Here is a 22667-nt window from a genome sequence, read left to right on the forward strand (position 1 = left end):
GTAGTTTGGAAAAGGGAGGGAGAAATAGGTTAAAGGGATTAAAAAGTGCAAACTTTCAGTTATAAAACAACTAAGTCACAGGTATGTAATGCACATGTAGAGAATATAGTCGATAATATTGCAGTAACTTTATGATGGTTACTAGACTTATCATGGTGATCAGTTCATAATGCATATAAATGTCAAATCATTACATCATACAGCAGAAACTACTGTATTATTGTATATCAACTCTACTTCCATTATAAAAAGATTAAAAGAAAAAGCACCTGGACAGGGGTACGGTATATATACTCATAAACAATCTAAGGAAATAAGAGATACAATTGTAAATATAAACTGAATATGAAAATCATCAGTCTCAAAGTTCTGAAGGGTAAAGTTAGTACACTTCAAAAGCAATAGCTGATACCAGCTTAGGGTATGCTGGACAGTGGTAGGGTTCTACAGAGACACAAGCTAAAAAGGGAGCAGCAGAGAAAGCAGGCCAAATGAAGACGAGTTTCTTAAATTTGCTTGTCGAACTGCAGTTAATGGTTGCAAAATTCAACTTACTAAAATATAATCAAGCAGGATTCATACACTTGGATCCACCCTGCTTGCTAGTGTTGAACTGGAGCCATAGAAAAGTTAAAGCCCTCTTCTATAGAAGCCAGCCACATAGGTTAAGGTAAAGATACAATATTGCACCTTACTAAATGCACTGCTTAATAAAGCAGTGGTTAAGTATGTTGCTGAAACTTACATTCTTTTAAAACAGAATACACAATTACAAAACAAAATTAGGAAGAACAACTGTTTTATTGGGAATGAGAAAAGAAAGCTCAACAGCTCATTGGAGTCACAGAGTTCTAGATTCCTTTCTTCTGAGATGGCTTTAAGCAATTCACCAGAAATGCTTACTTAGAAATGCTTCTGGCCCCCAGCATCTTGTATCATGCATCGAAACTGGACTGGCGATTCATTTCACAAACAGGATGCTGGGGCTGATGCACTGGGACTAAGGACCCAAAGGGATAGGATGGGGAGGGAGGTGGGAAGGGGGTTCAGGATGGGGAACACATGCACACCCATGGCAGATTCATGTCAATGTATGGTAAAACCAATACAATATTGTAATTAGCCTCCAATTAAAATAAATAAATGTATATTATATAAAAAAAAAGAAACGCTTCTGGCTACAATCTGTCATTCCTTTCCCACCTAGAACCTGTACTACTCCCAGTATCTTACATTTTCCAGAGACCCAGGCAAAAAAACAGCCCAAACTCAAATTTCATTAGTTTCATCTAAGATTGGCCTCAGACTACAAGAGGCTCATTAAAACAGTGATTCTTGGTGGAGGCCAGGACACTTAGAATCTGGGGAAAGAGAAAGCACATGACAAATTTAAGCCATCCCAGATGATCCTGATACACGCTTGCCACTCTCTACAGTACAGGAGTATTCCCTGTACACATCCTCCCCACCCCAAGCTTCACAGTGCAGAGCTCCAAAGGCTAAAGCTCATAGTCTGGTGGCTCCAGTGGTAAACAATCTTCCTGCCAATGCAAGAGACACAGGTTCGATCCCTGGATCAGGAAGGTCCCCTGGAGAAGGAAATGGCAACTTACTCCAGTTTTCTTGCCTGGGAAAACCCATGGACAGAGAAGCCTGGTGGGCTACAATCCACCAGGTCCCAAAGAGTCAGATATGATTTAGTGACTAAACAACAATGGTATCTTAGAAGGCAATAAATAAGAACTGATCAACTGTCCTTGATCTGAACATAAAGTATGTGTGGAACAACAACTAGTAAACAAAAAATAATTCCACTGTTTTACAATTTAAACACACTGAAAGGTCATGTGATTTCATCAAGTGTATAAACCAGATACTCTGTCTGAACTTCCCCAATACACCTGTGCCTACCACTTCACTTAATCCTATAGGGAAAAAAGGCGGGGAGTTTTGCATATTCCTCTTTGTGGTCTGAGTATGCTTGTCCACTTTATAACTTCTCTCCCAGAATAAAGCAGTGGTGAAGTCTGTTGCTTTACTTAACACCTCAAGGTAACACACCTACTGAACAGGCTTCTTAGTAATGAAAATACAATGTTCCCATCTCAACTCTTCTACCAGCAGCAACTGAGAGAAGCTGCAGTGGCATTGAATGGCCTCCCAAGAATGGTATTTTTCTTTTCCAAAACAAAATTACAACCATCAGCCTACGGGCACCACAAGTCTGCCAGTGACCGAGTCAATTTCTCTCCAACAATCCTGAAAGTTCAGAGGGCCCTTTGGTCTCTAGGTTTCCCTGGGTTAGGTTTAAAAATGAAAGCGCCGGTGGTGAGTTGGGTGGCAGGAGCTATCTAAAAAATCCTGAGCTCCGCAGCGCAGGAGCTTCCTAGTTGGACACACCAACTGTTTTCTCCTGAAGAGGGATTCCCTAACGCCTCTTCCCACTAGACTTAAGACTAACCTCCGGCGCCACCCAAGTCTCCAATCCAAAACCAGCAACAACACTAAATCAAGAATAATTTCCCTAGACTCGGGTGATTTCGCTCCCAGGGTTCAGGGCTGGCTGCGCCCTAAAAGAAGCTGCCAGGGGCGGGGGCACTTTCGGGCCACCGCCTCCCCGGTTCCAGCACTGTCCCTGGAAATATCCGCGTCAGAGAAGGAAAGAAGAGAAAAGTGGGAAATGGCACAACTTTGCAGATTCCACGAAGCCATGGCCCTGCCGAACGCAAGGTCAAAGTGCAGAAGAGTGAACTGCTGCAATTCGGGACGTGCTGGGAGTCAGCCACGGGGGCGGCGAGCAGCCAGGCAGGATCAGGCGGCCTGGGAAGACCCACCCACCCTCGGCTCCGAGCCTCCGGCGGGGCCGGGTGAGCGCGTTAGGGCGGCCGCCGCACGGCGGGGCCAACTCTGGGAGTTGACTTGGAACTTTCCCGGGACGCGCCGCCGCGCAGCCCTCACCTTACTGAACACCTCCAGGTCGTCCTCGTCCTCGTCCAGATCCAGCACCTCGGCCTGCAGCAGGGAGGAGGAGCTGATGCTGCCGGGGAGGGGGGCGTCACCCCCCGGGCTGTCCCCGCCGGCGCCCCCAGCCGGGAGGCCCCAGGAGCGCGCCTGAGACGCCCGGCACTCGCCCTCCATCCCGAGAGTGCGCGCCGGTCCGGCCGTCGCCGCCAGCCCGGCTTCCCCGAGCTTGCCCATTGGCTCCCGCGCATCCTGCGCCTCCCCGGCCGGCCCCGCTCCAGCCCCACGTCCGCTGCGCAGACGCGGAACTGGGAGCAAACGCCCGGCCTGGGTTCGTCCCCACCTGGCTTGGGGCCTGCCGGAGGCGAAAGAGTGGGACTCTGGGGCTCTGGCTAGGGTGGGGCCTGGGACGCGGTCCCCTGAAGGTAGGGAGTGGGACCTGGCTGCAGGGCTACCCTGCGAAGGCTTCTATGGCGGCGGGGATCTGGGCAGAAGAGACAGAGCGAACCGTGAACTTCAGAGGAGCCACAGCGGGGCTGGAAAGCAGTCGACCCATCTCGCCAAGAGGAAAAAACCAATACTGTATTTCCTGTAGTTTAATGGTTGCTTTATTTTTTTCCCCGGTTGTGGTTTTCGAGTCCGTCTTTTACTAAGGCTAATGCAAAAACTCTTCTGTTTTGTAATTGATTTTTGACCCAGTGACCAGACTGTGTGGTCATTTCACTATCAAGCCAGGGAAGTTGGATTTTAAAACTATTTTCAGCCACTTTCAAATGTATCTTTACTCCTGGAAGTCTTTCTGAAGTCAGTGAGCAAGAATGGTACTAAGGGTCAAGGACAGCAAGCATGACTGTCCAGACGTTGCCACTGAGAAATAGTCTTCAGTCTTTACACTGCCAATGCAAAGCCGTAACTGTTTAGTTGTTGGCTGCTTATTATTAATATTAAAAATAATTTTTAAAAAGAAATTCCAAAAATAAAGGAAAATTGAATGTAAATCGATATATTTGGAACTATTTTCAGGTTGTATTACTTACTCACCTCCGCCCCAACTCTTTTCTCCCATCAGCCAGGAAAGAACAGCTAAGAAGTTTGCACATAGAGCAGAGGCTAATTCAAACGTGGCTTCTAAAATGTCTGTGGCAAAATGTTTAGCCTAATGTTTAACATGTTTAACTTCAGAAAAAAACTTAGACGTGTAAGAGAATTTCTTTCTGATTAGAAGACAAGGCCTTAGTGATATGTGCCTCTTAACCAGTCATATTGGTTTCAGTTCATAAACACACTTCTTCAATCAAGCATGTCTCCCTGCTGGTTGAATATCCAAGCTCCTGCCTATGCTTTATGGTTCCTGTACCCAAAATGCCATCTCCTGCCCATCCTTCAGGAGTTAACTGTAATCCCATGTCTTTGAGGAAGATTTTCTGATTGACACAGTCTGTTCCCAATTTAGCATTTACTTTTATTTCATGTAATAGATTGCATTTATTTCATGTAAATGCCTTACATTCTTTATTAAATTATAACATTTTAAGATTAGAGATCACATTATTTATTAATAAATCACAGTAGCAGATGTACCCACCCAAAAAAGCTCTCTGCTAAGAGAAAACAAAGGATACAAGTTATTAAAAGACTTTTTCCTCTCTAAGCTCATATTGGCTAGTGAGAAAGATTCAAGTTTTTTGAATTGCAGTCTGAACCAGGAAATTCTTAAGGATACTGTGACTCAGAGAATTGCCAGAAAGCATAGAGACGAGCTCAGAAAATGGACAGAACAAACCAAGCTTGTATCACAGCCGAACTCATACCACGGAACTAATACGGCAGACATTGCCACCACCAGTACTGAGCATCAGATATCACACCCGCTCCACACACTACCACTGACAGTGATATCACTGAACTCCAGGTGCTGATACCCACATCAGTACCACAGCTATCTCTGAGAACTTCCTTTGCTGTTATACCACAAAAGTGCCCACAGTCCTGTTTCTCTGTTAATTATTCTACTTTCAAAACCCTGAAAGGGGGTTAAAAGACAAATTAGACATTTAAAAGACAAATTAGATTTCTAAGCATATTAAGTCCAGATTGATACTGGTCAGCCAAAAGAAAAAAAGAAAAGAAAAAAAAAAAATCCCTACTACAACTCATTCCTTTGGCCAACCAACATTAAAATCACAATTCCTCACATACTTTCTATTTTTTCCCCAATTTCTGCTAAATATACTTCAGCTATTCTTCAAACTCCTGGGAATATAGTCCCTGGCTCCCCAAAGGAGGAAAATCCAAACCTGCTCACGTCTGGGGTAGCTCTAAGTCCAAAGGGCTTCCCAAGTAGCGCAGTGGTAAAGAATCCACCTGCCAATGCAGGAAACACAAGGTTTGATCCCTGGGTATGGAAGAGGTCCTGGAGAAGGAAATGCCAACCCACTCCAGTATTCTTGCCTGGAAAATCCCAAGGACAGAGGAGTCAGGTGGTCTAAAGTCCATGGGGTCACAAAGAGTTGGACACCACTGAGCGCATACATACACACACACACGCTTCTAACATGTCTATTCCTCCTGTGGTTCTGCTGTAACTCTGTTGATATTTTGTACCTGATGGACTACATTTTAGAGTTTAATTACCAACATGCCATGTTTATGTATTCAGTGGTATAAAAAGTACTAAATTGCCACATGCTGCTGCTGCTAAGTCGCTTCAGTCATGTCTGACTCTGTACGACCCCATAGACGGCAGCCCATGAGGCTCCCCCGTCCCTGGGATTCTCCAGGCAAGAACACTGGAGTGGGTTGCCATTTTCTTCTCCAATGCATGAAAGTGAAAAGTGAAAGTGAAGTTGCTCAGTCGTGTCCGACTCTTAGCGACCCCATGGACAGCAGCCTACCAGGCTCCTCCGTCCATGGGATTTTCCAGGCAAGAGTACCGGGGTAGGTTGCCATTGCCTTCTCCAAATTGCCAAATAACAGTCCCAATTTCTCATTAAATAGGATCATCACTAGGTCCTTTAATGGAAGAGTTCTTAGTTGGGTACTAAATTCTCTCAATCACTATAATCGGAGAAGGCAATGGCACCCCACTCCAATGCTCTTGCCTGGGAAATCCCATGGATGGAGGAGCCTCTTAGGCTACAGTCCATGGGGTCACTATAATACAAAACCTTAAATACAGATATAGTATTAAGAGATGTCCTACCCAGTTTTGTCCCTTGGTTTTGGGACTCTTATTCTGGTTAATATATATTAATTTTTGGTTCTGAGAAAATACATTTTGTCAAAAAGCTCCCTCTTTCTCATATTTTCCAGGTAGGATCTCCTGAGACCATAACTGCCTGTTAATATGCCATTCAACCATTCATAAAGTCAGCTGTTTCTGGTAATGAGACCCATGATAAGACAGGTCACCCCATAAGCATTACTTGTTTTGCTGGAGGTGATTTAATTGATCAGGAAAAAATGTGATATGCAAAATCTGATGGGAAATAAAGCAGTCAGTAAGTTCATGGATGATTGTGTTGGGAGGAAAGCAGGAGAAGCAAACCCAATTTATCTTTTCCACAAAGGACAAATAATGAGTTCTGCTAGATCTTGGGGCTTCAGGAGGACCAGGAGTAGTAGCTGCCATGGCAAGTTGAGGTTTAATAACTTACCCAAGGTAAATAATAACTGGTAAATAAGACTCGCTGAAAGAAAGTGTTATGCATGTTGCCTTAAAAAATAGAGGAGAGGACTTATAAGGATGTTTGGGGACTGTTGGTTCTTGGATTGTAGCAAAATATATAATTTTACAATCCTTCCACTAAATATCCTAACAAACTATAACAAGAATCTTTTTAAGTGCACGGATGAGCTTTCAAGGAAGTAATTGACTTCTAGCATGGAGAAACAAAGAAAGCTTAAGTGAGAGAATGAGACTAAACACTTGAATGATACTCTGCCAGCTTCCAAGGGTGGGGTGCTAGGATTGGCCTAAAGAATCTAAAGGTATGAATCTGAATTGTCATGAGAGAATAATGGAAACGGAAATTTGTAAAATATTCTCTCAATAACAAAACTCTTCTGGATCAGCCTAGGCTCAAAGTGGGAGAGACCTCTCCCCCTGAAATCCTGACTATGGTTCAGGAAGCCACAATTCAAAAACTACAAGAAACCCTGGTTGAGTAATATATCCCTGGAATCTCTGGCACAAACAAATGAAAAACCTCTTTTCAGTTCACTTCTAGCAGAGCCACTTCAGAAAAGCAATACTGCAGATTAGATCACAATCCAAATCAAATACTTGAAGAAAATGATCTACCACGTACCAGGGTTACTATACAAAACAGGATTAGAGCTTCCCAGGTGGCACAATGGTGAAGAATTCACTTGCCAATGCAGGAGATACAAAAGACATGGGTTCAATCCCTGGGTCAGAAAGATCTCCTGGAGTACGAAATAGCAACCTGCTCCAGTATTCTTGTCTGGAAAGTTCCATGGACAGAGGAGCCTGGAGGGTTACAGTCTATGGAATCACAAAGAGTTAGATAGGATTGAGCACTGAGCACATACACCCATTAAAATAATTAAAGGATTAGAGCCCCAAAGAATTTTAAACAATACACCAAAAATAAATAAATATAATAAATAAAAGGAATAAAAATAACTACAGGATGCTACCAAAAAAAACTAAAAATCCAAGAATGAAAAACGGTTATCATGAACTGATGGTTGATTTTTAACCTGTTCACTTAAATTCACTCTTGTTGCCTGCTTTGTAATAATGGTGTGTGCGTGCTGAGTTGCTTCAGCTATGTCCGACTCCTTGTGACCCCAAGGACTATAGCCCACCAGACTCTTCTGTCCATAGGATTCTCCAGGCAAAAATGCTGGAGTGGGTTACCATGCTCTCCTGCAGGGGATCTTCCAGAACCTGGGATTGAACTCATGTCTCTTACGTCTCCTGCATTGGTGGGTGGGTTCTTGAAAGCTCAGTTGGTAAAGAATCCTCCTGCAATGCAGGATACCTGGGTTCAATCCCTGGGTTGGAAAGATCTTCTGGAGAAGGGAAAGGCTACCCACTCCAGTATTCTGGCCTGGAGAATTCCATGGAAGGTGTCGTCCATGGGGTCACAAAGAGTTGCAAACAACTGAGCGACTTTCACTTTTACTTTCTTTACCACTAGCACCACCTGGGAAGCCCCGTAATACTGGTGTTGGGCCTTACAAATATTTCTACTTTGCACCCTAGCATAATGTTAAGCTTTGTCAGTAGAGGGCTTGGGAGGGCATTAGAGGAGAAAGCATTTTCTTTTCCTGTTTTGGGTGTGCTCTCTTAGCCAGTGACCTGCAGAAAGCTTTTTTCCTCCTCTGTTCAGCCCCTGCATAGTTTCTAGAATGTAAAGTTCCTGCAGGACACACGGTTTCACTATGTTCGCTCAGACGCATGCAGCTGCAGAGGCCGAGTCTAGAAATCCCAATACTGTGGCAGTCTCAGCCCAGATTGCTACACCCCATATCCTCTCCGCAGTCCCAGCCCTGGACACACACCAGGTGCACTGGAGGTCAGCCATTCCCTAACCTTTGTCCTGCAGAGCCAGCCCGGAACTGACCAGTCTGTGCTGTACCTGAGAGTGCACTTACCTCCAGGAGACCGGGACCTACCAGCCCCTGGCTGACAGTGTCTAGTAGTTTTTCCTGATGCCTAACAAGTTCTGAGGCTCAGCACCTCCCAGAGGCTGGACTTCCAACAGGTTCCACTAACGAGTGAATTCACTGACTTACCATTCAGGAAGCCAAGGTGGTGTTCTTTCTGATGACATCTGCATCTCAACCACAGCAACAAGGCTTTTTCTTAGGTACTTATTTCAGCCATAGGTGTAGAGACCACATCTTATATCTGCTATTCCTGGATTCTTTAGAATTCTTTTTAACTCTCAGTAGCCAATTCCTCCTTACTCCAATCCCCTGTTAATAAAGCTTTATATTAAACTTTCCCTGTTCAAATGACTCTATGGTGTTATCTCCTTACTGGACGGCAAACAATACAGGAATTATTCCAGGGGAAAAAAGAAAAACAAACCCTGCAAAAATGGCACTCTGGATTTCTTCTTAGAAAGAAGAAAACCCCTGAGCCTGTTTTGCAGACCGGTCTATATTAATTTATGGGTAGTTGCAAATGGTTTGGTTGGACTGGTCAGGGATTTGAAAGGACCAATATTGGAAAATTGATGGAAAGTAAGCTTACGGAAGAATAAATATGTGGATGGACTTTAGAATGGGCACAGACTGCAGAGGTATTAGTGAATGTGAAATGTCCGCCAGAGGACCACTATTGCAGAGGAGGTTCTTAGTGATCAGGTGAACAAAATGATCAACTCTGGGGAAGTCAGTCATCCTTTCCTCCCAGCTGTCACATCTCTTGCTTAATGGGCCCATGAACTAAGTGATTGTGGTGGCAGAGATGGAATCAATGCACAGGCTCGATCGTTGTTTTTCTGAGAAGCAGGTCTGTGGATCTCCTCATGTAGCCATTCTGGAAATTGTTGCTGATGCTCACTTTCTGTAAATACAAACCATCTAGAAAATTGCTCAGAGCTAGAGTAGTTTTTACTTCCTTTCATTATGATGCGGAGTTTGAAAGATACAATTTTTGTAATATGGCATGATCCCAGGGAAACTTTCATTTCTTTTTCTTAAAATTGCATTTTTGTTTCAAAAAGAAACTTGTCAAGAAATTTCCTTAGCATCAGAACTTAGTATAAACACTTTGGCCTGGGGAAATATTTTTATATGACCTACATTAGATACAGTTTCTTAAAATTAAAGAGTGTTTGTTTGAAAAATCAACTCTTTAATATACCTGGGCCGTGAAAAATGATGATGTCAAATAAATGCATAAAAGAGGGATAAATAAATAAGTACATTAAAACTCTCACATTTAATAGCTCTAGGAAAAAAGAGAAAAAATTGCAGTGAATTATTAATATTCTTTGAGAACAGAAGCAACACTATTGAATATTTATAAGTATTAAACAACAATTTTAACCTTGACCTTATCTTTTTGAAAAAAATTGCAGTTATTATCATGAGACTGAATATTGCTTTAAATATGTTATGTAAATGTTTGATCTTATATGGTAGAACTATTTTTTTAAAGATAAGAATAATTTTATGTGTAGAAGTCTCAGATAAGAATATTTCTCTTTTGAATGGTTGTATCAAAAGAGTGATTTAATTGTGACAATACTGGTAAATGCTCTGACTACATACTCTTTGAAGGCAGAAACCTTGGCATATAGTCTTTCATATGAATCTAGAGAGTATTTGTTAGCTGGGTGAACCTGCATATCAAAAGCCATTCAGACACAGGGCATGGGGATAGAGCGTACTCCTCCCATTCTTGGTAATGCCATCCACTTACTTATCTATCTCTTCCCTAAAGACATGATTTTGGCTTTAGGTCTACAGTTTTTCCTTATATTCAAAATCCTACAGCCATCCTGAGCAAATGTGTTCTTCATTATTATTTCTAAGTTCTTTATCTTCTATAACACTGAAGACTTTCTGACCATTTCAACTCAATTATTTTGTCAGAAAAATGTGTATATATAAATATATGTGTGTGTGTGTGTGTGTGTGTGTGAATGGACTTTAAGTATTTAAAAAGATACTCAAACATAATAATTAAAAAAATAGATAAAGTTCATTTTTTATCTATGTAATTATCTAAGATCTCAAAGTTTTAAAAATTTTTCAAACATTGTTGTTTAGAGAGTTTGATATATTTGACTCAATTTGATAATAATTAGAAAAAAGAAACCTAGAAATAATTGGCAAATAAAAATTTTACATATATAATATAGGCTGAATTGCCTTTATCCAAAAATCCATACATTGAAGCCCAAATCCCCAATATGACAATATTTGGAAATAGAGCCTATCAAGAAGTAATAATTCAGACACGACTGAGCGACTTAACTTTCACTTTTCACTTTCATGCATTGGAGAAGGAAATGGCAACCCACTCCAGTGTTCTTGCCTGGAGAATCCCAGGGACGGGGGAGCCTGGTGGGCTGCTGTCTATGGGGTCGCACAGAGTCGGACACGACTGAAGCGACTTAGCAGCAGCAAGAGGTAATAAAGGTTAAATGAGGTCACAAGGATTAGGGCCCTAATCCTATAAGACTGATGGCCTTATAATAAAAGTCCTTCTAATAAAGAGACCCCAAATGATTGTCTGCGTCCTCCTGTGCACAGAAGAAAGACCTTGTTTGAATACAATGAGAATATGGCTCTCTGTAATCTGGGCACAGAGATCTCATAAGAAGCTTGCCCGGACAGCATCTTGACCTTGGACTTCTGGCCTTCAGGACCATGAGAAAATACATATCTGATATTTAAGTCATCCGGTCTGTGGTATTTTGCTATAGCAAGCTGAGCTGATTAATGTGATACTTTTGACCCAGAAATTCCAGTTAAGTCTTTTCTCTAGATAAAAACACAGAGACACATACAGGTATGCTCATTATAGAATTTTTATAATTGAAAAGAATTGGAAGTAATCTGAGTAACCTTCTTCTGTGTTGTATATTGTGGATCAGCTTATTCAAATTTTGTTTACCTCCTATTCTTTGAAATCAGAAAGCTAACTAGACACTACTGCAGCTAGAACTTTGAGTGCAAATTGGTTTCATTACTTAGATGTGTTCACATGGGGTTTGGAAGTGAGGTGGACACCATCTTTCTGCTTTTACTTGGTAATTTCTAAAAGGAAGCAAAGCAGTGAAAATGTACAGGTTTTGCCTACTGCTGTTGTTGTTTGACTGACTGTCTCTACAGTAGTATTACTCCAGGATCTATTCCCTGGCTTCCTAGGTGTTGAGAAAGTTGGGGTGGAAGCAGTAGAAACAGTGTTGGCAAACTAATTTGGGTACAGCTTCAGAAGTGGTCTCAAGGTAGTGTCTACCTTAGTTGGCCAATTTCATATTGTTTTGGAAGATATTTCTGAAATACCTGATGAGAACTTTCTCTTTTTAGCTTTTCTAATAGTTTTGTAAGCCCCAATTCCCTGTATGTTATTTGTACATGCTTAATATACATATAGCTATTTGTTTCCTGTACTGAACCCCGACTGATGCACATCCAAGAAAGAAATGATTCAATAAATTATGATATATTCCTGTAATGAAATGATCTATGGTAGTTAAAGAAATGAACAGCAGCTCCATTTATCAACAAAGTCAGATATGATGGTTAAATAAAACATCAAATAAAAATAGCAAGTAGCAGACTATGTATAAACAACAGTTCAGTTTAGTCACTCAGTCGTGTCCTACTCTTTGCGACCCCATGAACCACAGCACGCCAGGCCTCCCTGTCCATCACCAACCCCTGGAGCCTACCCAAAATCATGTCCATTGAGTCAGTGATACCATCCAACCATCTCATCCTCTGTCGTCCCCTTCTCCTCCTGCCTCAATCTTTCCCAGCATCAGGGTCTTTTCAAATGAGTCAGCTCTTCACATCAGGTGGCCAAAGTATTGGAGTTTCAGTTCAACATCAGTCCTTCCAATGAACACCCAGGACTGATCTCCTTTAGGACGGACCGGTTGGATCGCCTTGCAGTCCAAGGGACCCTCAAGAGTCTTCTCCAACACCACAGTTCAAAAGCATCAATTCTTCTGTGCTCAGCTTTCTTTACAGTCCAACTCTCATATTCATATATGATCACTGGAAAAACCATAGCCTTGACTAGACGAACCTTTGTGGACAATGTCTCTGCTTTCTAATATGCTGTCTACATTGGTCATAACTTTCCTTCCAAGGAGTAAGCGTCTTTTAATTTCGTGGCTGCAATCACCATCTGCAGTGATTTTGGAGCCCAGAAAAATAAAGTCTACCACTGTTTCCCCATCTATTTGCCATGAAGTGATGGGACCAGATGCTGTGATCTTTGTTTTCTGAATGTTGAGCTTTAAGCCAACTTTTTCACTCTCCTCTTTCACTTTAATCAAGAGGCTTTTTAGTTCCTCTTCACTTTCTGCCATAAGGGTGGTGTCATCTGCATATCTGAGGTTATTGATATTTCTCCCAGCAATCTTGATTTCTGCTTGTGCTTCTTCCGGTTCAGCGTTTCTCATGAGGTACTCTGCATATAAGCTAAATAAGCAGGGTGACAATATACACTCTTGACATACTCCTTTTCCTATTTGGAACCAGTCTGTTGTTCCATGTCCAGTTCTATCTATTGCTTCTTGACCTACATACAGATTTCTCAAGAGGCAGGTCAGGTGGTCTGGTATTCCCATCTTTTGAAGAATTTTCCACAGTTTATTGTGATCCACACAGTCAAAGGTTTTGGCATAGTCAATAAAGCAGAAATAGATGTTTTTCTGGAACTCTCTCACTTTTTAGTAATAAATCTATATACATATACACAAATCAATAATATGTTGTGTGGGTACGTGAAATAAACATCAAACCAAGATCATGAATCACCTTTTTGGAGAGGAGGAGAGGATGTGAGTGGCCAAAGGTGATTTAGCCTTTATGTAAATGCATGTAAGAATTTAGGCTTTTCTCCAAAATTTAAAAGAGAATGCCTTCATGTTGTCATGCTTTATAAAGAATTAAGTTTTTCAAAACAAGTAACATATGATTGAAGTATAGTTGGTTTACAATGCTGTGTTAGTTTCAGATATACAACAAAATGATTTAGATGTATATATAGATATATCTATATGTATATATAAAATCTTTTCCAGATTCTTTTTTTCCATTATAAGTTATTACAAGATATTTAATGTAGTTCCCTGTGCTATACAATAGGTCCTTGTTGGTTACTTATTTTATATATAGAAACGGGTATCTCTTAATCCCAAACTCCCAATTTTTCCCTTCCCCCTTTCCCCTAAAATATTTAATTTTTTAAAAAGCTTCTCTGCTACCAAAAACACTGTGCTTTAAACATTGTGCTTCCTGGATACAACCTTCTATTAATCTAGCTTATTCTTTCTACTATCTCATGACCATTATTGTGTCTCACTGAACCATCAGGATAGTTATCTCTTTACTTCTCTCTAATATATCATCATTCAGCTTGGATTTCCTGATCCTTTATTTCTGTTACTCTAGCAATCTGTCCTCTTGTCCCTTTTTTCTTCTTTTGTATGTGCCTCTAATACAACCTGGAATGCTGCAGTCCATGGGAGCACAGAGTCAGACACGACTGACAACTTAACTAACACCTTCACCAGGTGATGCTAGTGACAAAGAACCCCCCTGCTGCTTCTCTGGTGGCCCAGGTGGTAAAGAATCTGCTTGCAATGCGGGACACCTGGGTTCCATCCCTGGGTTGGGAAGATCCCCTAGAGGAAAACACGGCAAACCCCACTCCAGTATTCTTGCCTAGAGAATCCCCATGGACAGAGGATCCTGGTGGGCTACAATCCGTGGAGTCACAAAGAGTCGGACACGACTGAGTGACTAAGCACAGCACAGCACAGCCAAAGCAGGAGACACAGGAGAGAAGGGTTCCATCCTTGGATTGGGAAGATCCCCTGGAAGAGGGCATGGCAACCCACTCCAGTATTCTTGCCTGGAGAATTCCATGGATAGAGGAGCCTTACAGGCTACAGTCCAGAGGGTCGCAAAGAGTCAAACATGACGGAAGTGACTTAGAACGCACAGGTGCTGATACCCTTACTGTGACAATTACAACTGGTTATTTTCTCAGTATTCACACCTGAGTACTATTGAAAGAGAGAAATATTGAACGTGTTTTTAGCAACTTCATAATTACCCATCTCAACTGTGTTCTCACCAATGCTCAGTTATTCTAGTGTTTCTTTATTCAGTTTTCCTTCTTACTCACTGCATTGGTTATTTCAAAAGTCAGATGTCACTTAAAAGTTCAGAGAAGATTCTGAACCCAGCTTGCATAAACTCCTTCCTCACTTTCAACAGATGACTTTATCTCTTAGTTTACAAATAAAAAATAAAGAAACAAAAGCCTCCAGTTTTCAAACACAGACCCACTCACTTCTGCCTGCATGCAATTCTTCTTCCCTTTATTAGGAATCTTGGGCTTCCTTGGTGGCTCAGTGATAAAGAATCCATCTGCAATGCAGGACACCTGTGTACAATTCTTTGTTACCCATGGACTGTAGCCCACCATGCTCCTCTGTCCATGGAATTCTCCATGGAACAAGAACACTGGAGTGGTTGCCATTTCCATTTCCAGAGGATCTTCCTGACCCAGGGATTGAACCCACATCTTTTATGTCTCCTGCATTAGCAGGTGGATTCTTTACCACTGGTGCCACATGGGAAGCCTTTCTGAGGTATAATTAACATTCAATAAATTTCACCAAATTTAAATATACAAATAGATGAATTTTTATAATTATATACAACTGTATAATCCCAACCAAAATCATGATATAGAATATTTCCATCAGAATAGTTAGTTGGTAGCCATTTGTCATATATAAAACCTGGACTCACAAATTTTAGCTTGAAACCATAATACTTTCTTCTTATGTATATATTCTTTAAATTTATTACGTTTGTAAATGAATTTAAACAAAATTAGTTTTGTTTACTCTCTTTTACCCTCTTCTTTTCTATGTACTTTAAAAATTATATTAATTTTGTGATTGGTTAAGTGAAGGAATGAAAAGGGCTCAAATATAGAAAAGCATGTTGAATTCAGTATAAAGGTGGATCCCTTAAATGAACGTGTGAGCAGATGCTTGTGTTAATTGAAGGAGAGGCTGCATGTTAGGAAAGGAAGAGGACTAACATTCTTGAGAGTCTACTGTGGTAGGCATTGCATATATCATCCCTTTGTGTACTAACAAATAACCCATAAGATAGTTTTAAATCATTATACTAATTAATATATAGAAGCTCAAAAAAAAAATAGGTAAATTCCCCAAGTCACAGGGGTATGAGTGATAAATCTGAAATGTAGACCCAGCTATAATTACAAAACGTCTCCTTTACTATTTCACATATCTTTCAGTATACTTGAAATTTAAAACACAAAAGTTCTTTAAAGACAGAGACTTCCCAAGGCACCATTTGTTGTTTGTATGTGAGTATGTATGCATGTATATATTAATATGTTTATATATTTCCATTCATTCACTCCATGAACAGTGTTCAGTATATACTATGAGCCATATAATATACTTGGTTTGGGGGATACAAAGGGAAACAAAACTGACAGGACTGCCCTTGAAGAGTTTGCTGTCTAGACAGGGTGGCAGAGAAGTAAGCAAGTGATGACAATATAGTGTGATCAGGATCGTAGAGGATAGGTAGAAGGTACTCAGGGAACACGTAAAGGAGGCGCCCATCCTAGATATGTTAGTTCTGGGAAGGCTTTTTGGACAAAGTATCTAAGTAGAAAGTTATGTAGAAAACAGAGATTACCTAGGTGAGGTAACTGTGATGTAGAGCTGAGGAGTGAGTTCTAGGAAGAGAAGATTGAATTTGCAAAGGCATGGAAATAAAGAGCAGCATTCTCCAGAAATTTGGGGGAATAGAGATAATGAGAGAAAAAGCTAGAAAGTCATGTTAGTCAAGTTGGGGTCATGACAACAGATACCACTTGCATGAGAGTATCTTGAATATTTTGTCTGTTAAATTGTGTTTAGGCTGTATATATTGTCTATAGTGGTTGTACAGTGTCTAGAGTAACTTTAATGAGTAAGGAGTTACTATTATTATTAACATTTTTAGACTATAAGAAGTCCATGGAAGCATTCCAAATTTTAGGTGGCTAGATCAGAAGATTCTTCTAACTGTCTGCTTGGCAGTCTTATCATGTAGCTTCTATTTTCATCATTTCATAATGGCAACTTTACTTCTGTGCATTGAGTCTACATTCCAACTAGGAAGAAGTGATAAAGACAAAGAATAAACTGTGAATGTCATCAGTCTATCTTTTTTATTTTAATCAGGAAAAGACATAGTATTTTTGGAAGCCCCAACAAGCAGCCATCAACTTACACATTGTTAGCTAGATCAGTGTCACAAGGTCATCTCTAGCTGCAGAGTAGTCTGGAAATTTTAGCTTTTAATCTGGAAACATCTGGATTGGTTGGCAAGATAGTGAATGAACACTAGGAGTGTTCTTCATACCTACCATATGAATCCTTGATCCAAGGATTGTTGAAAATTTCTTCAGAGAACACTGCAAATATGTTAGTTTTAGAAAAACAGGGGAAATACGATATCCAGAGAAAGGAAGGAGTGGACCTTACTCATTGGGTAAGGCTAGGTATTTGAGGGCGCCCTTGGCCTAGACTATGTTATAGCAAACACAGTGTTATATAATAAACTGATCCCAAGACAACTTGTATTACTGAGTGGTAAGAAATAATCATCCATAAAAAGCAATTCAACCAAAAAGATGAACCTTCTAGTTCACTCAAGTTTAAAATTACTCGTAGATAGTGTCTGATCCATCATGTGTCACATTTTGCAGATAGTGTAGGGGACCTACACTAGTGTGCAGGATGACAAGGAATAAGGATGGAGGCAGCTCATTCATTAATTTATTAAGTATACTAAGTAGATGGCATCATCATGGTTGGTAGATGGGATCATGGCTGGTAACTAGGATCATGGCTGGTTGATCACGGCTGCAGTCCTTCTCCCCTTTGTTGTATTCCAGTCCATTGCAGGATTTTGTTTGTTTTATTTGCATTAGAAAAATATTTGGTTTATTCATGAGTATCCATGATCTGCATTGCAGTTTTATTCAACCTTCTTTTCCCACCGAAAAATTGATGCTTTTGAACTCTGGTGTTGGAGAAGACTCTTGAGAGTCCCTTGGACTTCAGGGAGATCCAACCGGTCCATCCTAAAGGAAATCAGTCCTGAATATTCAATTGGAAGGATTGATGTGAAGCCGAGGCTCCAATATTTTGGCCACCTGATACAAAGAGCTGACTCATTGGAAAAGACTCTGATGCTGGGAAAGATTGAAGGCAAGAGGAGAATGGAACGACAGAGGATGAGATGGTTGGATGGCATCACTGACTCGATGGACAGGAGTCTGAGGAAGCTCCAGGCATTGGTGATGGACAGGGAGGCCTGGCATGCTGCATTCCATGGGGTCACAAAGAGTCGGACATGACCGAGCGAGTGAACTGATCCCACAAGTTTCCATCTCTGTTTCCTTCATGAAAGGACCTATTTGCCCGGATTTTGTGGACTATGCTCCTGATTTTCCCTTCACTTTCTCAGTGAGCCTTTCTATTCTCTTTGAGGCACTTCCTCAGCTCATTGTTACGAGTCAGTACTACTCAGAATTTTATCTTTACTCTGTTTATACACTCTTCCTAGGTCACGTTATTCAGTCAAAGTGCTTCAATTTCTTTTATATACCGATAATTATTAAACCTTATACTTTCAGATTTTTTTCTTCTAAGCTTCAGATGAATAAATCTAAGTTGTTTGTAGGACACCTTTCTGTTTTAAAACCTTGAAAATTTCCTGAGTAAAACCCAAATGGGCCATACATACAGAGAGGAAGGAGAGACCCAAGAAAGAAGTAGATCACTCCATGTTGGTAATGGCAGGTTTAATAAGTAAGAGAATTTACATAGGAGGTTTGTCTTGGGCAGCTGCAAAATGAGTAGATCTCTGTACCCACACAGCATAATCTTAAAAGTGTATATAGAGATCTTAACTGGGTTCAGTCCCATGTACTGTCCAGATTATCACAAGAACACATTGTTTTCTCAAGGCTACATCCTTAAAGACAGTTCCCACTGTGAGAATGGTGGGTGGTATGTACATTCCAAGTACAGTAGAGGGGTAAAGAGTCTCTGATTGTCCAGGTCCAGTTCTAGGGTCAACAGGAAGTCATGTCCTCTTGATGACTTCCTCTAATGCCTTCTCTTTCAGAATCCTCAAAGGTAGCATATCTAAAGTTGAATTTAGAGATACTTAGAGATCTGTAGTCAAAGAATTCTCCCTATTACAAAAGTCCCCTTCCCTGTATTGCAGTAGTCATTTCCTCTACCTTGTAATAATCCTTTTAAATAAAATCTCTCTTTACTAAAGAGTTGTATATCATTTGGCAGTTAATGGTGCCATGCTTCAGATGTAGTGTTGACTGCCCCTTGGACCCCCTTGTCTTCATCCTGGTATTCCTAGTGGCTTCTCAGGCCCACTGTGTCTTTTTCTAGTTAGAGAAATCAGGATCCCTGGTGAAGAATCACAACTCCTAATCCAATCCAGTGCTCAGGAAATTTGTTTGTTGTAGCATGGTATTGAAGAATTACTTTTATTCTTTTTGTCAAGCAGATTTTTCTTTGCCCCCTTTTGGGAGCTTCTTTTGTTTTCCCTTGGATCCTCTAAACTGGGATTGGAATGCGGGAATTTCCTCAGACACGACTGAAGTGACTTGGCAGCAGCAGCAGCAGAACCAAGAAGATTGTGTGTGTGTGTGTGTGTGCTGGGGGTGAGGGTTCCCTCAAACTCTGTTCCTCTGTTAATACCATGTATAACTCTCATTCTATAAGGCCCATTTTTTCCCTCTTATTCTCTGTTGACAGCATGAGACTACATGCTTTCTACTCCGGCAGTGATTCAGTTTAATATCTTAAGAAAGAGCCAAATTTCCCAAAAGGCTATTTAGAACTTCAGTTGCCTCTTGGGAGAACTTGACAACCTTCAAACTGGCTTATCTAAGCGATCATCCCTGTTCTTCATTCTTCCTTTTTAACACCTTTTAATGTTTCTGATTTTCTCAGAAATTATTGAAACTGAACTTATTCTTGAAAAAACTTTATTTTAACAATAATTAGTTTCTACATGTAGTGTGCCAACTTGAAGGTAGTTTCTACGGTCTTTTGGTAACTTAAAACCCTAGGTTTATGCTAAATTAATTATGCAAAATATGTAGGTTGTGTTTCTGTTTAAAAAAAAGATAATTTTACACTAAAGTAAAATTATTAGTTGCTTCAGAATGAGGAATAAGAAAGGGCTAGATAAAGTCTGAATGAACATGGAAAGTTAGAAAGCTTATAGGAAAGGAATTTTATTTCTGTGGTAAAAACCTGGCTAAGATTATGGGCTTATTTATAAGATTTTAAAAAGAAATTTTAGTATCAGTTATTACATTGATATAAAACTAGAATTTGGTTTTCTCTCTGTGAAAATGACAAAATTTTCTTAGATGATTGTTCTGCCCTTAATAAGAGGTAATAAAGGAATTTTCTTTACCTTCTGAATATTTGCCCAGAAATAAAAATTATTTTACTAAAATATTTTCCCATGCTTTATGTTAACTTTGAATTTTAATTTATTATCTTCTCCACTATATTTTCTTCTAGTTTCTTTATCACAGCAAATGGCATGTCTATCAAACTAGTTACCCAAATCAGAAATCCAGATGCAATGCCCTTTCTTTCCTCCCATCCCATCATCCAACATACCAAAAGATTCAATTGATTCTATCCTTAAATATATTTGGACACTGTCCTAAAATACACATTTTACCATGGTCAGCACATTCTCTCCCTGAAGTGAAGCAGCAGAAGATTCCAAATTACAATAAGACGCAACTGTATTGATTTACTATAAGATCTGTCTCTCACAGCAGTGGAGTCTGTCCATGTTGGCAGACCAATACAGATATGAGAAAGTGAGTTTTGAAGTTGAAATTAGATTACAGGAAGTTAGAAATAATTTGTTTAATAGCATTAGGCTAAGAAAGACACTCTAATATATTCAGTTTATAATAAGGTAGTGTTTCCCAGGCAACTGAAAAGTTTGAAGTCATTAACTATAACTTGATACATTTGTCTCAACAAGGTTAGCTCACCATTGAAATTTAACATACTCAAAGCTCAATGGCTGAGACTCTCTATTCCCTAGAAAGTACTTGGATAGTCATAACTAATATTTGTTTCTCTCACTCAGATTTTTTTTTTTTTTAATACAGCTGACCCATCTCTTCGACCAACATGTAGCGTTGCTGACAAGGAGGATGTTTAAAATGATTGCAATTGACCATGAATTGTGAAATGAACAATTCCATTCTTAAAGGAATATCTGTTTTCCTCATTAGATTAGAATTTTTTAACTTTTAAAAGTTTTCTTTAAAAAAAAAAATGTCATTTTAAATCCTGACATTATAGTTATCTAAATACCAACACTTAATAAATTGTGGCTACTTGTGAAGGATTTGGGCTTTTCCCTTTTTCCTATTTTTAAATTAAAAATTTTTTAAAGCATACATTATGTAAGAACTAAAGTGAGACATGGTTATTTTCCAAAAACAAGTATTCAGTTAAATTGTCAGGTAATTACCCTTCTTGATTTCTCACTCATAGAAGCAATTATTTCATGTTTTCCCTTTTCTTTTGAAACCTCTAGGGCTGACAGCCTACCCTTAACAGAAACAACAACAACAAAAACCTAACTGGTATCATATTTCATTAAAAAAAAAAAAAGGAAACTATCTGATGGAAATTTAACCATCCTCCACCAGCAGGTGCATGATGCCGTATGTTGTGAAGAAGCAGCCTTCCTCTTACAAAGAGCTAGTTCCTCCTCATATGCTTCTGTCTCCCAGCCTTCTCACAGTCTCACTGGCTTTAATTTAACATTGTTATTAGCTTGTGAGGGCTGCCATAATAAATACCACAGACTAGGTGGCTTAAACAATAGAAACTTATTTTCTCACAGTTCTGGAGGCAAGACACCTTAGATAGAATGTGAGCAAGGTTTGAGACCTCTCTCTTTCTCTTATAGATCGTCCTCGTCTCCCTTTGTCTCTACATGGTCTTTTCTCTGTACCTGTGTCATAATCTCTTCTTCTTATAAGGACATCAGTCATATTAGATTAGGGCCCATCCTAATTACCTTATTATAACTTAATGACCTCTCTAAAGACCTTAACCCCAAGTATGGTTATGTTCTGAGGTTCTGGGGCTAAGAGTTCAGCATATGAATTTGGACCATAACAATCAGTTATGGTCTTTTTCTTTCAGCTTTATCAGGTTTTTTTTTTTTTCCCTTTTTCTCTCATAACTAGATCATTCCCCAAAGTGTAAAATGTGCGTAAAGCTTCCTTGTCTAAAAAAAAATCAGCCATTGATCCCATACCCTATTACAACTACAGTTGCATTGCTATGCTCCCATCCAAACCATGTTAGTATAATCACCTGTACACACCATCCTTATTCTGTACCACACTTCACACCTCTGTCCTCTCCAGTAGGATTTCTGCCCATCCAACTCCATAAAATTAAATATAGTTGATAACTCCTTCATTCTTGATACAGTTACCTACCCTGATACCCATAACAACTGCAAAAGACATTTTGGTTGTATGGTATCCACTCCATCCCTCTCTCATCATATAGCATAGGTGAAGTTTAGGTAGGACTAAACCAACCCAGTTTTAGGAGTGGGTATGTATTAGTCTCCTTGCTCTTGCCACAGTAATTTATTCAGTACTAGCTATGGATCTGAGATCTGAGACCTATGCCCATAGTGACATTCACATGGTCACACTGAAGAGCGATCCCTATAAGTGGTCTTCTCTCTCCCTCAGAAGTAAATGGAGAAGGACACAGTCTGTGTTCTGATCAACTTCATTTAGCATAGAAGTGAAACAATCCCATGGAAACAGTACCATGAGAGAATCTCCAAGAAACAGAATGAGAATCCTGATAGAACCATACCTGAAGCTT

General features: G+C 40.0%; 1 protein-coding gene across 2 annotated transcripts in view; it reads right to left on the reverse strand.

The window, feature by feature from the left end:
* SNX7 (sorting nexin 7) overlaps positions 1-3171 on the reverse strand; it is a 118516-nt gene extending 115345 nt beyond the window's left edge. Inside the window, exon 1 of one of the 2 annotated variants that reach the window (XM_061411112.1) lies at positions 2959-3171. In XM_061411112.1, coding sequence (XP_061267096.1) covers positions 2959-3138 — 180 coding nt within the window. In that variant the 5' untranslated portion in view covers positions 3139-3171. The remainder of the gene's footprint in view (positions 1-2958) is intronic. The other variant, XM_061411113.1, reaches the window with a different exon arrangement.
* Between the last annotated feature and the right edge of the window lie 19496 nt (positions 3172-22667).

The sequence above is a fragment of the Bos javanicus genome, chromosome 3, assembly GCF_032452875.1.
Source record: "Bos javanicus breed banteng chromosome 3, ARS-OSU_banteng_1.0, whole genome shotgun sequence".
In the NCBI taxonomy this organism is placed as follows: Eukaryota; Metazoa; Chordata; class Mammalia; order Artiodactyla; family Bovidae; genus Bos; species Bos javanicus.